At 50.3% G+C, this 13,211-nt stretch overlaps 4 protein-coding genes across 4 annotated transcripts; 2 read left to right on the top strand and 2 right to left on the bottom strand.

Annotated features, from left to right (window-relative positions):
• Positions 1-103: 103 nt before the first annotated feature.
• NEUTE1DRAFT_60078 (uncharacterized protein) lies at positions 104-2,886 on the top strand (the record flags this gene model as incomplete). Its single annotated transcript, XM_009851039.1, has 3 exons — positions 104-188; positions 298-431; positions 485-2,886. The coding sequence occupies 3 exons, from the start codon at positions 184-186 to the stop codon at positions 2,707-2,709; spliced, it is 2,364 nt and encodes a 787-aa protein (XP_009849341.1).
• Positions 2,887-4,624: 1,738 nt separating this feature from the next.
• On the top strand, positions 4,625-6,550 carry NEUTE1DRAFT_78760 (uncharacterized protein; the record flags this gene model as incomplete). The annotated part of the gene is made up of 1 exon (XM_009851040.1): positions 4,625-6,550. One exon carries the CDS (start codon positions 4,625-4,627, stop codon positions 6,548-6,550), a length of 1,926 nt encoding a protein of 641 aa, XP_009849342.1.
• Positions 6,551-6,983: 433 nt separating this feature from the next.
• On the bottom strand, positions 6,984-8,289 carry NEUTE1DRAFT_116371 (uncharacterized protein; the record flags this gene model as incomplete). The annotated part of the gene is made up of 4 exons (XM_009851041.1): positions 6,984-7,684; positions 7,793-7,843; positions 8,001-8,141; positions 8,227-8,289. 4 exons carry the CDS (start codon positions 8,227-8,229, stop codon positions 7,487-7,489), a joined length of 393 nt encoding a protein of 130 aa, XP_009849343.1.
• A 3,504-nt stretch (positions 8,290-11,793) lies between these two features.
• NEUTE1DRAFT_38154 (uncharacterized protein) lies at positions 11,794-13,039 on the bottom strand (the record flags this gene model as incomplete). Its single annotated transcript, XM_009850433.1, has 5 exons — positions 11,794-11,955; positions 12,020-12,614; positions 12,691-12,773; positions 12,837-12,918; positions 13,011-13,039. The coding sequence occupies 5 exons, from the start codon at positions 13,037-13,039 to the stop codon at positions 11,794-11,796; spliced, it is 951 nt and encodes a 316-aa protein (XP_009848735.1).
• Between the last annotated feature and the right edge of the window lie 172 nt (positions 13,040-13,211).

Here is a 13,211-nt window from a genome sequence, read left to right on the forward strand (position 1 = left end):
TGTTGTCCTTCCCCTTGCCACCTGCAGGTGCTGATCAAGTTGCCATCTGCAGTCGATGGTCTTTGCATAATATAAAACCACAATACCATGGCAGCAGTGCAATACTCGGCAGAATTTCTGCTGTATCTACGGCAGTCGCCATTATGCGTCAAGCCTCTCGGACTCCCTCCCGCCGAGGAGTGGATGGGGTATGTTCATCTTCTAACTCGGCCAGGCGATGGGGACACATGAATAGTTACGCATCATACATGTGTGCTCTACTAAATATTCCATGACACTCTGGCTAATCCTTCATAGACCGCCTCCAGAGACAGGCCGCAATAGCCAGGCCAAGACCACCAATGACCGCATCAAAGGCGGGGACAGTTTTCTTCTGAACCAAGAAAACAGACGTCCAACGCTGGATCGTAACGGTTCACGCAACACAACAAGTACGCTCTCCCTCTCTATGATTTCACCAGGGATCTCTTGCTGACCCTAGCAGATCCTGAGGACATAATTCTTGGACCTCCCAGAACAAGCTTCGCATCCGCCACAACTTTGCGCAATAACAGAACCTCCGACGCTGATAAGGGCCTCAAAGATAACGACCGGCAGGATCGCACGGATCGATTCAACTTCCGCGCTCGCAACATTGACTCGGAAAGTACCAGTGATCGATTTGGTAACGGGCGGAACAGCGCATTTCGCCGCCGTGGGGACGATCAAGACAGGGACAGCGAAGGCTGGACTCCGGTCAAGCCTCGTAAGAGCTTTGGTACTGAGGGTGCTGAGCGATTCCAGGGTCGCATGGGCGCTGCCGGAGAGCGTTTTGGCGGCTCCCGCGATACCCAAAGTAAAGACGTTTCGGATCGCCGTAACCGCGCCCAGGACATGCGAGACAAAGAAGGCGAAGACATTGATACACCTCGCAGGAACGGCTTGTCAAGAGGCAAGACCGATTCGTGGTTCAACAAGGAGAATACGAACAGCAGCGACAACAATGGTGCTTCTCTCTCTGTCAGGGAACGCATTGACAGGTCCAAGAGCTGGCGTGATCGCGAACCCGAAGATCGGCAGAACGACAGATATAGCGACCGAGCTGGTGGGTATGGCGGAGGGAGATATGATCGTGACCGTGACCAGCGCGTTGAGCGCGACCCTGAATGGCTCGACGAACCCGTTGAGCATAAAAGCCAGGGCCATACGGCAGAAGATTTCAAGAAGTTTATGGAAAGTATGAAGAGCAAACATGGCGGCGGGCCAAAGGCCGAAGAGAAGGCCCCTGCGCCTTTGCAAACCAATCTGCCCGAGCCCTCATTCGAGGCAGAGAAGGTGTTGTCTGCACCTGCTCTCGAAACCGGTCCAGACAAGTTCTTTGCAGCCTACGGCGGTAGCCTTCAGGTCAGCACCCCCACTGCCGAGAAGGAAGCTAGCAAGCCTACATCCGGCAAAGGGTCGCGATTTATGGCTTTTCTCACTCCTCAGGAAGGAGCAAAGACAGAGCCATCTACTCCCGCTGCTACTGCTCCCTCGAGCGGACAGCCCAATGAAGGACCTCAGCAGAATGAGGCCGAGAAAGAGGCCTTTAATCTTCTTATTCAAAAGCTTCAGAAGAGCGGGATGGGAGGGCCATCGGGGTCATCTGGACAGGCAACCAATCCTATGGCTCAGCTCTTCGGTAGCTTTTCGCAGCCGACTCATCTTGCGGACTCACAACCTAAAAGCCAAGTCGCTTCCCCGGAACCCTTCCAGCAGTATGGTGGAGAGCGCCGTGACGACCCTCGATTCCGCGCACCCCCACCGAACCCCTTACGCGACATTCTCTCCCCTCGTTCTATGGCTCCGCCCACTCAGCCGCCTCCCATGACAAGGCCCGAGCAAGCATTGCATGATATTCTTGCCCAACGCCACGCTATGCCGAACCATGGCAACAACCGGGGCACACAGAACCCTATGGTTAATAACCAGACGGAATTCCTCATGAGGTTGATGCAGAATCACAAGGAAGTGCCTGAACCGCCCCGGCAGGAACAACTCCTGGTCCGGATGCCGCAGCCCACCAAGCAGGTCAATATCTCCGATCTTTCTGAGCGTGAAGCCGAATATCAGCGGGAGCGTAGCGTTGCGCAGCGGCAACAGCAACAACAGCAACAGCAACAGCAACAGCAACAACAACAGATCAGAGGCCCGGCTCCTCCTGGCTTCTTCAGTGACCAGTTTCACCCCTCAGATGTTGACAATCGTCCCCCTCAGCCACCGACGCAGATGCCAACGCAGATTCTTCAGCGGCCTCCTCCCCCTGGTCTAGATCATCACATGCTTCCTTTCCCATTGGGTGCTGGCGGTGCCGGTAACCCTGGAAGCGGAGTGGGTGTCCAACCGATGGGTCCGCCCCAGAGGCCCATGATTCCTCCACCCGGTCTTGTTAATGGACCCCGTAACGGACCGATGCCGGGTATGTTCCCCATGAACTTCCCGCCTCCTGGTGGAGCGTTCCCGCCTGGACCTCCCCCGGATGGCCTAGTTGGACCCCCGCCTCCTAGAGGGATGCAGCCTCCCCCCGGCTTTTTTGGTGGTGGACCCCCACCCGGCTTCATGGGACCTCCCCCTCCCGGAATGGGTGGCTTCCAGGGACCAGACGGCCCTGCTGGATTTGGTGGTGCGGGTGGCCTCCCCTTCCCGGTTGATCGGCGCGGTATGCTCCCTCCTGGATACCGGGGACCTTAGGATGGACAATGGAGGGAAATGCAGTCGGTCTAGTCACTATGTGAGAGGGAGAGCGGTAACTACGAGTATGTGAGAACGAGGGTGTTCGGCGTGAAAGTATAGAGATCGTGACGGCGGAGCGTAGCAGACTATCTGGGTAGTCTCGCCTCCCTCAATATAACGAGTCATTCAGCGCAATACATTCTTGTGCTTGTTTCGTGTCGTAAATCGGTTATGCAAGCTCCATGCTTTGCTTTGCGATCACACAGCTTTCTGAGGCGGGCTTTATGGTGATTGCAAGCGCATCCGCGACTGAGTTCCGTTAACATAGCTTTACACCTGTCGCCTAATGTATCTAATGAGAACGCTCGGAAATTCGGTACGAATGCATATAAGGTTCTGCGCGGATATCTACCATGAAATGGGCTTTCAAGCGACATAGTATCATACGCATGATTAGTGTGTCAAAGCCTTGCATTCAATTCAGGCGCATGATCCTGACAAAGTCACTGTCTTTTCTACGTCAAACTTCTAATGCGTTCGAATGCTGCGCTTCTATAGTTATCTTATCGCAATGCTTTCATCTCGCTGACTGCCTCGTTGCATGGTGTGGTTACGAGGTGCGCACATCAGTTGCCGCAAGCAGATTTGTGACGCTACACGACTATATTTGGTCTGAAATCAAGTCCACCACCAACCAACTACGACACTTGACTAACAGGTGTACATCTTCCGTAGTATAGTGGTCAGTATGTGAGCTTGTCAAGCTTGAACATCAGTTCGATTCGCTCGAGACCCGGGTTCAATTCCCGGCGGGAGAGACCAAATAAATTTTTGCTTTTTTTCTTACAGTTTCATACTTGTCTTATTATCTTTTCATATTGAGTCTATAATCATCTGCGTTCCTTTATTTTATTATGTAGTTTATCATCTTCCTGGGTTATGTATTTTCTTTTTATTTAATTTTCTTTTCTTGTTTTCTTTTTTTGCTTGTATTGTTCAGCTTATGTGCAATGAACAGTGCTAAACTGGTAGGAAAGATTTGTTACCGTAGCCGACTTTGAAACATTAACATGCACAAAATAGTATAGTTGAGTCTATTCCTCACTTAGTTCTTATAGTTCTGATCAAATTATACAGCATCCAAATTGACTATAAGAGTTCACGATGGATTCCACTTTCTAATGGTGTTTGAATTTATAAAGAAAAAGAAAATTGGCATTGCATGACTGCACTTTAGATCGCTTCACGCTCGCACAAAGGGCGCGTTTGGTTCAGTCAGCAGAAATTCTACTGACTTCTTACAAGGGTAGACGAAGGTACAAAGCTAAAAAGCAGCTAAAAATGTACCACAGGAGGATGGGGGCTAAAGGACGCGTTGTTGTGACTAGGGTTGTGACTGGGGTTGTGATTCGCGGTGTTGGTTGCACTATCGCCGTAAAGTGGCGGAAGCAGCAAAATACTCTCTATCTTCATAGGGTGACCCGTTAAGATAGAAAACAGCAAAATGCTCCTGCATGGGCCCACTAATTCCCTTCTTAAGCCTTCCGAACGATGTGCATTTGCCTGCCTTAGCGCGATACTTTCTTCTGCAGCCAAGGCCAGAATGACCCCCAACTACCTGCATAAAACAGCAAAAATATAGTTTGCTGCTTTGCAGGGGTCGATTTCCCATACAAATTTTGGTTTTGCTGACTGAACCAAGCACGCCCAAAGCCTCTCGAACTCAGAGAGATCTCTCTACCCCGCCTTTTCAGATACGTACCGCTCCCCTGATCAGCTCAACCCCGCAGGCCATGCCCCTGGAGGAAGTTGGGGGACTTCCTAGCTCCCCTTGTGCGGGACACAGCTTCATTACCCCGAAAACAACAGTCACCTCCGTCCAAGTTGGATTTTGACTTTGTGATTACTTTGACCACCTCCAGCCTCTACCACAATGCCGCCACCTCGACAAGTAATTGACGGTTTATGGCGTTGTCTCTGTCCTTCTGTCGATGCCACACTGCTGGCGAAGGCCCCAACCCTGTCCTCCACCTCCGCAATTCGATCAAGATCACGAGTCAGTCGCAAGGATGGCCTGCATCGACATCGAGGAGCACGCTCGCTCAGTCAGCAATCGCATGGTTATCGAGCAAACGTCGACAGCTTTGTCTCCCCTGATCTATATATCGAACCGAAATGGCCACAGAGTCAACAAAAATCCGAAACTGTCGCGGACGCGACTGTGACCGCAACCGAGATAATCCAAGCGACGAATGATCTTACCGAGGTCTTGAAGGAAGCATCGACACCTGTTATTTACGAAGCGCTTCGTGAGCTTCGCAACCACCATGGGCAACACGGCAAGATTCGGCCTATTATACAGTTCCTTTTGAACAACCGGAAGGAAAAGCCAAACCCCTTCATCTACGAATCTCTGGTTGTTGCCAATTGGGATATCACAGGCTCGGCCGACGAGCTCGGGTTCATTTTTGACTCTATGGTTGCCGCCGGTGTTGAACCATCAATAGGCGTCCTACAGAGTGCACTCAAAGCACTAGCGGTCCATCCTGATTATCTTTTGAGAACTGATATCTTACGCTCCCTGGGAGCCAAAGGAGCTAGACTCGACAAAGAAGCTAAGATCAGCGTCACCTTGGGCCTCCTTCGCGATGGCCAATTTGAAAAGGCTCTGGATCTGTTGGATGAACTGGTGTACAGCGATCACTTGGTGCCTGCATGGGTATTCGAAATCTTCATTTACACGCTCGCAAGGCGTGGGTTCGTCGAGGAGGCCGTTCGGGTCATGCAGGTAAGGCTCAAAGCTCGCAACCAGAACACCCCGTCCCGCGCGCTGCCTTTGGGGACTTGGTACTTCTTGCTCGACGAATGCAGCAGGGCACTGCACCACGAAGGGACCAAGCTGGTCTGGGATCACCTGGTGCAGAAGCGCCTTGTCAATCCCCCTGACGGCGTCGTCATCAATGTGCTCAACATGGCCTCTCGCCACCAAGACGCAGACCTGGCTACTCGGGCTATCGAGCTTCTCGCAGAAAGGGGTGTCCGATTAGGGCTGCATCACTACGAAGCGTTGGTGGAATGCTACGCCTACAACGGCGACCTTCTGAACGCGCTGCAGGTGCTTTGCATCATGGAGGGCGCAGATATTTCTCCGGGGGCCGCCAGCACGCGGTCCATCTTTCTTCTCTTCAGACGGTCGCCCGAACTGCTGGACGGCGTCAAAGAGATGATGGAAAACTTGAAGGCGGCGGGCTACAAAATCCCCATCGCGGCTTTAAACGTGGTGCTTGAAGCCGTCTGCGAGGAAGGACCGACAGTTGACAAGGCATTCGGCATGTACCGCGACCTCCTGCACCTCTGCTCGTCGGGACCAGACCTACGCACCTTCCAAATTCTCCTGCAGAAGGCGCAGAAGGCTCAGACGGCGCAGGAGCTAGAGTCGGAGATGCTGATGTACACGCTCAAGCCCACGCGGGACATGTACGAAGACTTTGTGAGGTGCTCGATTGTGGACGGCGACCTCAACACCGCCTTCAATTACCTGGCGCAAATGGAGCTAGCGCCCTTGGCGAGAAATTCTTCGAGGCGCATGTGGATCAGTCACCCGACTTTGGTCCAGCTGCTTAAGCGCTGCTTCAACGAGATGGATCCCAGAGCGTGGGCAGTTGTTGATGTGGCCAGGGAGAGGAAGATCGACCTCGAGATTGAGATCAAGAAGTTGCTTGCCGAGATGCCAAAGGAGACAGCTGTGTCGGATCAAAGAGCGCAAGAAGCGATCACGATGATGGGCGCCGTGCGTCCAGCGTATGAAGAGGCTTTGGATGCTGGCGATCTCAAAACATTGAGCTCATCTGCAGCTTGACAAAAAAAATATATATATATATATATATTTTGAAATAAGGACTACTAAAATACTCAAAAGCATCGAAATGGAGATTATATAACTAGTTTAGTGGCTTGCCAAAGCTTAGTAATGGGCATTATAGGAAGTCAGGCAAAGAAGCAACTCAACAAAAACAACTCACAAGGTTGTATAGTGTAGCGGTTATCACTCCGGATTCTGATTTCCTTCAGAACATTCCGGCAACCCCGGTTCGATTCCGGGTACGACCTCAACTTTTGAGTTTCTTTTTAGTTTTTTTTTGGAGGGACTCCTGTCATAGTTGTAACCGCTCCGTACCACCTGTTTCCTTGCCATGGGCAATTATTTCGTTGCCTCAAAAACTGCAACAAGTCGCCCGCGGAGTGCATCATTTTTGTGTGACATGGAGGTCTCAGGATGCCGCCAGTTTTGTAATCCTTTCAATGCTTGTTGGTAACGGAAAAGAATCTCTCAAAGGACGATGATGCGATACAATGTGCCTTTTGTGTCAGGCCCAAGAGAAAATCAACCAGGAACTTCAAGCTTGGGTATCTTTTGCTTTGAAATAGTCATATCCTTCTTGCCGTAATTTCCATGCTGATGAATCAAACACCTAGTCCGGTCTATGTGTCCGAGCCAGGCCTTCTTCCAAGAAGCCCACACGACGACTGCCCATGAGCCATCATGCATGTCTGTCGCTGGAGATGGCCTTCGTGCCCCATTCAACCCCGCCTGGGTTTCGTGTGAAAGCCCATTCGGACCGTGCAAAATGCAGCCCATGTTTCTTTCTTGGCTGATGCTCTCCACCCCTACGCGCAATGGCGGCGGCCCCTCGCGCCTCTCGTTCATCGATCATGTCATTATCAAAAGCCGTACTTCCCTGCGTTGGGTGGTCGTTAAGCCTCGCTCGCTGTCCCAAGAACATGGAATTCCACCTCATGCGCCCCTGCCACGGCCGCGGCCTCCCCTGTGACCACCTCTGTCGCCTCCTCCTCGTCCGCCACGGCCGCCACGGCCGCCATAATCGCCTCTGTTCTGTCCGCCGCCGCGGCCGCCTCTGTGTCCACCGTGTTGGCTGTGTTGCTGCTCCCTTGCAATGTCGATCACGTCGTCCGGTACTCGAAGATATTTGATCTGTTTGTCCCCATAACCATTAGAAACCGCTGGTCGATTGATCGTTGACTCCTTTCCTGGCAAGAGGCAAGAGAGAGAAGAGGGGGGCAGGATAATGTCGAGACTTACGTTGTTTCCCTTGACGTAAACCTCTCGTAACCTCACAAACTTATCGCCTTCCTATTACGTCATGTAAAGTTTGTTGGTAAGCTGCCTTGTCCCCGACATTCTCTTCGACTTGTTGGATTGCTTGTTTCATCCACTCGCTCATCATCATCACTGTGTATCATCGCTCGAACGAAGGAACGGAGGGACGGAGGTAGGAAGTAGCACTAACCGGGCTGGTCTGAACAACCTCCCTTAGCGTCAGATTCATCCATGTATCGCATTGGATCAAGTGGCCGTTGAGGGTTTCGCCGTTCTTGAGCTCAACGAGCATGGGGTGGCCTTGCGCCGCGGTGAGGATGCCTAACGGTAGCTGTTTGTTGCGAGGGAGCAAAAGATTAGTACATTTTCAAGAGGGATACCGAAGTGACGCTATGTGCAATGGGAATTCGACGTACCATGGTAGTGAGTTTGGAAATCGACAGCCGTTATTTAGGCTGTCTGTTGTTGTTGCGACGGAGACCAAAAGGAGAAGTTGACGTGTTGGATGTAGCGACCAAAGGGAAGTGCGCCCGCGACGGGAAGCCTGTCCTGGCGCCGTGGCGTAGCTGGAGCTTGCCGGCCGCAACAGCTTATGTAGTACCTAACAAATGTAGCGTGGAGCAATGACATGGTTTACCAGGATATCTGGGAGCCGAAAATTAAATAGCCAACCGGCAACCCGAGATACACTAGTGTACAGAAAAGTTGGGACAGCCAAAAAGGAATGAATATCAAACATATACTTGTTATCTAGAGCTTTAGAGCAGCAATAAGAAAAAAAGGTTCTAACTGCAACTGGAAATACTGTCATCCAGATCCAAGTAATTTCAAGAAAAGTGCGGGAGCAAAAAGACATCGAGTCAAAAATAGTGGACGAGCTGGGAATCGAACCCAGGACCTTTCGCATGCGGTGAAACATGCTAAGCGAACGCTCTACCAACTGAGCCACACGCCCTGAATGAGTGATACAATATTTACGCTTCCTACCCTATAGCTGGAGCTCGAAGTCAGAACTCCCGTCAGTCTTCTGTAACTCATAGGCATGTCAAGTGCCTATTGAGTGAATTCGGTTGACATATCCCTTGAGAGGAGTTCCTGTCAAACGACGCTTGAGCTCAGTTGAGGCCCGAGTTAAATACAAAAGATGATAGCCGGACTACCGCAGCGGGAATATAGGGAGCGTGACAGGGCTTGTTGAAGTCAACAGGCCTTGTTGTATATTAAGGCCCAATTTCTATAACAAGGCCTGTTGATTTCAACAAGCCCTGTTGAGCTGAGGGAGGCTTCTAATTGGTCGGATTTGGGTGTAAAATAGTAAAAGCTAAAGATCCCTATAATAACCTTCTAGAGGCTAGAATAAGGGTCTTTATCTAGTAGCTGTTATAGTAGTCTTTTAGGGGGGTTGAAGAGGGGGGGGGGGGTTCTGGACTTTGACTTTAAAGTCTGGATGTCCGCGTGAAACTTTTCGCGCGAAAAAAAGCTGACTCCAATTGGAATCGAACTTACAATCTCAGAAAAGAAAGCAACGATAAGAACCATTAAGCTACTGGCTCATTGATTAAAAGAGAGGTTCGATTTCCTTGACTATATATGGTGCAAAAATCAAAATTTCCAGCGGCCGTCTTTAGCGCAAATCTGAACCTCAAACTAATTGACCAATCAGAAGCCTCCCTCAGCTCAACAGGGCTTGTTAAGTCAACAAGGCCTATTAAAACAACAAGGCCTTAAAGCCGTAGTAAGCGTAAGAAGGCTTGTCCTCTAATAGAATTTCTCGCTATGGTAATTAACCTCCAATATTTTAAAGTTGAATAAGAAGTCTCGAAGACTAATAAAACATTAGACTTTACCTCTATATCTAGTATATATCTGTCGTAGGTAGAGTACGTGTTATGGTACTAGCAGACTGTAGTGAATTATTAAAATAAAAGTTCTCCGTCAGTCCATATTGAAGCTCTTGCTGGAAACAGTGGACTGATTAAGATAGTTTGGAACTTGAGACTATAAAACTATCATATGTATCATTTTAAAGGGATTTGTTGAACCTTGTAATATGTGGGATCTAACAACGAAACGCATCCTACTTGTTACGGAACTAAGGCGTGCACTGCCTAGGCTAAACTACCAAAAGATGGAAGAATGTTCTGTTCGCTGGACAGAACATCTAATGCACGCTTATATAGCGATGTCACGGTTGAGCAAACCCTGTGATACTACTCTTCGCTGATTTTGCCGCCTATCTCCTGATCTGCTGTGTCCCCCGTCTTCTCTGAGCCCAGTGTCCTGGTGAACTCGCGCCCCTAAGAGTGATAGTAAGTGCCACAGTTTGAGGAGTTTTCGCATATTGGTCCATTGAGTTAATGAAATGTAGAACGCCCTACACAAACTTTCTACTTCGATGGCTGAGTCGGTTTTGACAATGTGCCCTGGCCGTGTTCATTATAGTCGAGAATAAGACCTGGTAAGAAACAAGGGGGAAAGAGGACGTCACTGTGATATGTAAATGACATAAAGACAAGATTATCCCTCAATTGTAACCAAAGTTCATGTTGGCTTCCCGTCCATATAACCTTGATAAAATGCAGGTCAGCTCTGGTTAGAGGATGACTGGAAACAACTTTCTGGATCACTGTCCCGATTTTGGTAACGGGCGTCAGCACCTGTAAATATGCCAGTCAGAATGGAAACATAGAAAAAAAGGACAGGTTCTACAGAAGTTCGCGAGCGGATACCTTCTAGGATCTCTTCCGTTCGTCTACCAAGAAGTATGACCTTACAAGTAAGATGATAGTCTCTAGTCCTCTCGTACCCATCTTGGTGCATTGGTGCTCACCGCTAGTAGCTTTCCTTTATCGAAACACTTCCTACTATGGTGAGATGGGTAAGTTAAACCTGTGGATCAGGTCGTCGAACACACAGGGCCCACGAAGCTTTGGCTATGGTGGTTCGTGTAGAGTACCTGACAGGGAGGTAAAACTTTTGCTCGCAAACGCAGGAACTTTCGGTCTGAAGCTACGATAGTAGACGGACAGATAGCGTGCAAGTCTTAACTATAGCAGCAAAAAGGCAACCAGACCATCAGATACGATAACAAGGTTGGAAGGACGGCAAAAGTATAAAAATTTGGACGAGCTGGGAATCGAACCCAGGACCTTTCGCATGCGGTAAAACATGCTAAGCGAACGCTCTACCAACTGAGCCACACGCCCGTGATACTACAATTAGCCATTATTGTCGCAAAATAGTCTTCATAACAGACCGCAAAAGCAGCCGACATTACCTTCGAGGCCTTTGATATGCTTGTTACAATGCACCTCCGATGCAGGTTTAGAAACTCGGGTCGATATCTTGCGCAATATCGAATTGATTGCATAGATAATTATATATGATGTATTTAGTATCGAAGATAGGTAGGGGTCTGTCTTCTAGAGAGGGAGCTAGCTGCACGGGAAGGGACTAGGACTGGGAAAGGTTTGACAGCCGACGTACTGCGAAAGTTCCACCCGATCAGAGATGTCTGTGAAGGTAATGAAAGGGTTCTAGTTGATTTAGGACATAAAGATCAGAGGTGCTGCCCTCAACGCATTCGACTTGTTCGTTCGCAAAAAGGTAGCAAGCTATAATGATGATTGGAGTCAAGCAGATAGTTCAGCCAGCATTTGATTTGATAACATGTCTGGCATAGTGTAAGAAACAAATCGACAGGGTCTGGTCCGTCACCAATGGCCAAGTCCATGGACATGGTATGATTAGTGTACCAAAGCGCCCAAACATGCCATTATCACCCATGGTGCCTTGTACCTAGGGTATCCGAGTTCATAGCTCTTAGAGAATCCCACGGGTCACTTACGTCGACGCGTATACTACCTGATGAACCTCTCTCCTTCTTCCCAAGATCTGAATCGTTTAAGCATTCTCGCGGCTCTTGCGGTAGCTCGCCTGTGGCGACAACGGCAACAGTTAGCACAACGAAGGCCCAGGGTTTACTACAAAGAGTACGTCGAAGCACGACTTGCCTCCTGTTCGACCTGCAGTCCGTCAATGACGGGCGCAAGCTCGCTCAGAATCTCGTGAGCCCGCTTGTGAAATTCCATTTGGGCAGCAATGAGCTCGGCAAGATTGCGTAGCGGTTCAGGGGTATCGAGCACCTAGTACACATCCGTGTGTCAGTTATCAAGCAAGAAATGAACTGAATAATGGGGAGCCACTCACGTTCTTCATAACAGCCACAGCTTCCTCGGTCTGGGTAACGAACTCGTCCTCCGCCTTCTCAATCTCCTCTTGCGCCTCAGGGCTGAGCTCATGCTCGTCGTGGGCGGAGGCGGCGGTTCCAGGCAACCTCCAGGTAGTACCCTTGACGCGCGCCTTGACGGCATCAAGGTTAAGACGGGCCTTCTCGACGTTCTGACGGGCGCGTGTAGCAAACTTAAGGTTGGTGTTAAGCGTGGTGTTCCATCCAGCGAGGAAGCGGCTCTGGATCTGCGCGTCCTGGGCTAGACGAGCCTCGCCAACGCTCTCCATGGCGAGAGCATACTTCTCAAGAGCCGTGGCCAAAGGATCCTCTCCAGCACCGGTATGCTGTTGGTGCAAAAGCTGGCTACTCGCCAAACTGGCACGAGCGATAGCATGGTTGAATGTCTTGGGCTGCGGCTTGGCGCTGGGAGGAGCAGTGAGGGCAGCCTGCGCCTCAGCGGTCGAGGTCGCCGACGACAAAAGCTGAACCTTTTCGCTGACGGTGCGGCCGAGATCCTGGAAGGTCTCCTTGATGTTGGGAGGGTAATCGTAGGGCTCGTGCGAGTATTGGGAGCTGTTGAACGGATAGCCAAATCAGCTTCACAGCACCCGATAATGACCAGGCGGAATGTAAATAGAAAGCAGCTTACGTCACAGCGAGCATCTTCTGGTGAACAGCCTTGATCGCATCGACACGCTTCTCGAGCTCGATGTACTCGGCGGGCAATTGAGTCTATCGCGAGAGCTGTCAGCCATCCCAAGCCATAGTGAGTAGCGACTCTCAGTTGCTGCTGACCTTATCCTCGGCCTGACCCAGCTGCTCCTTGGTGAATTGAACAGTGCGCGAGGCGATGGGGGCGATTTGCCCACCCCAAGAACTGCAATCGACAAGCAAGTTAGCATACCAGATGACCGTGACTGTCTGTACCCAAAGGATGGAAGGAAGAGTATGGCGGGGCAAGTTATTTACCCTAGGTTCTTCTGGAAACCCTTGAACATGTCCATGATGAGATAGTCTTTAGTGGCGACGAGAACTTCGATGGTCTGTGATCGGTTGCGATAGTGGGTTGAGACGTTCACTTGATCGAGGAGGTGCGCCGAGTATTTGAATGTTGGCTGCCTCGTGTAATTCAAATGGAGCTCCTCTTCTGGTGAGGTGTGCTAGAGTCCA

Source organism: Neurospora tetrasperma (genome assembly GCF_000213175.1).
Source record: "Neurospora tetrasperma FGSC 2508 unplaced genomic scaffold NEUTE1scaffold_2, whole genome shotgun sequence".
NCBI lineage: Eukaryota > Fungi > Ascomycota > Sordariomycetes > Sordariales > Sordariaceae > Neurospora > Neurospora tetrasperma.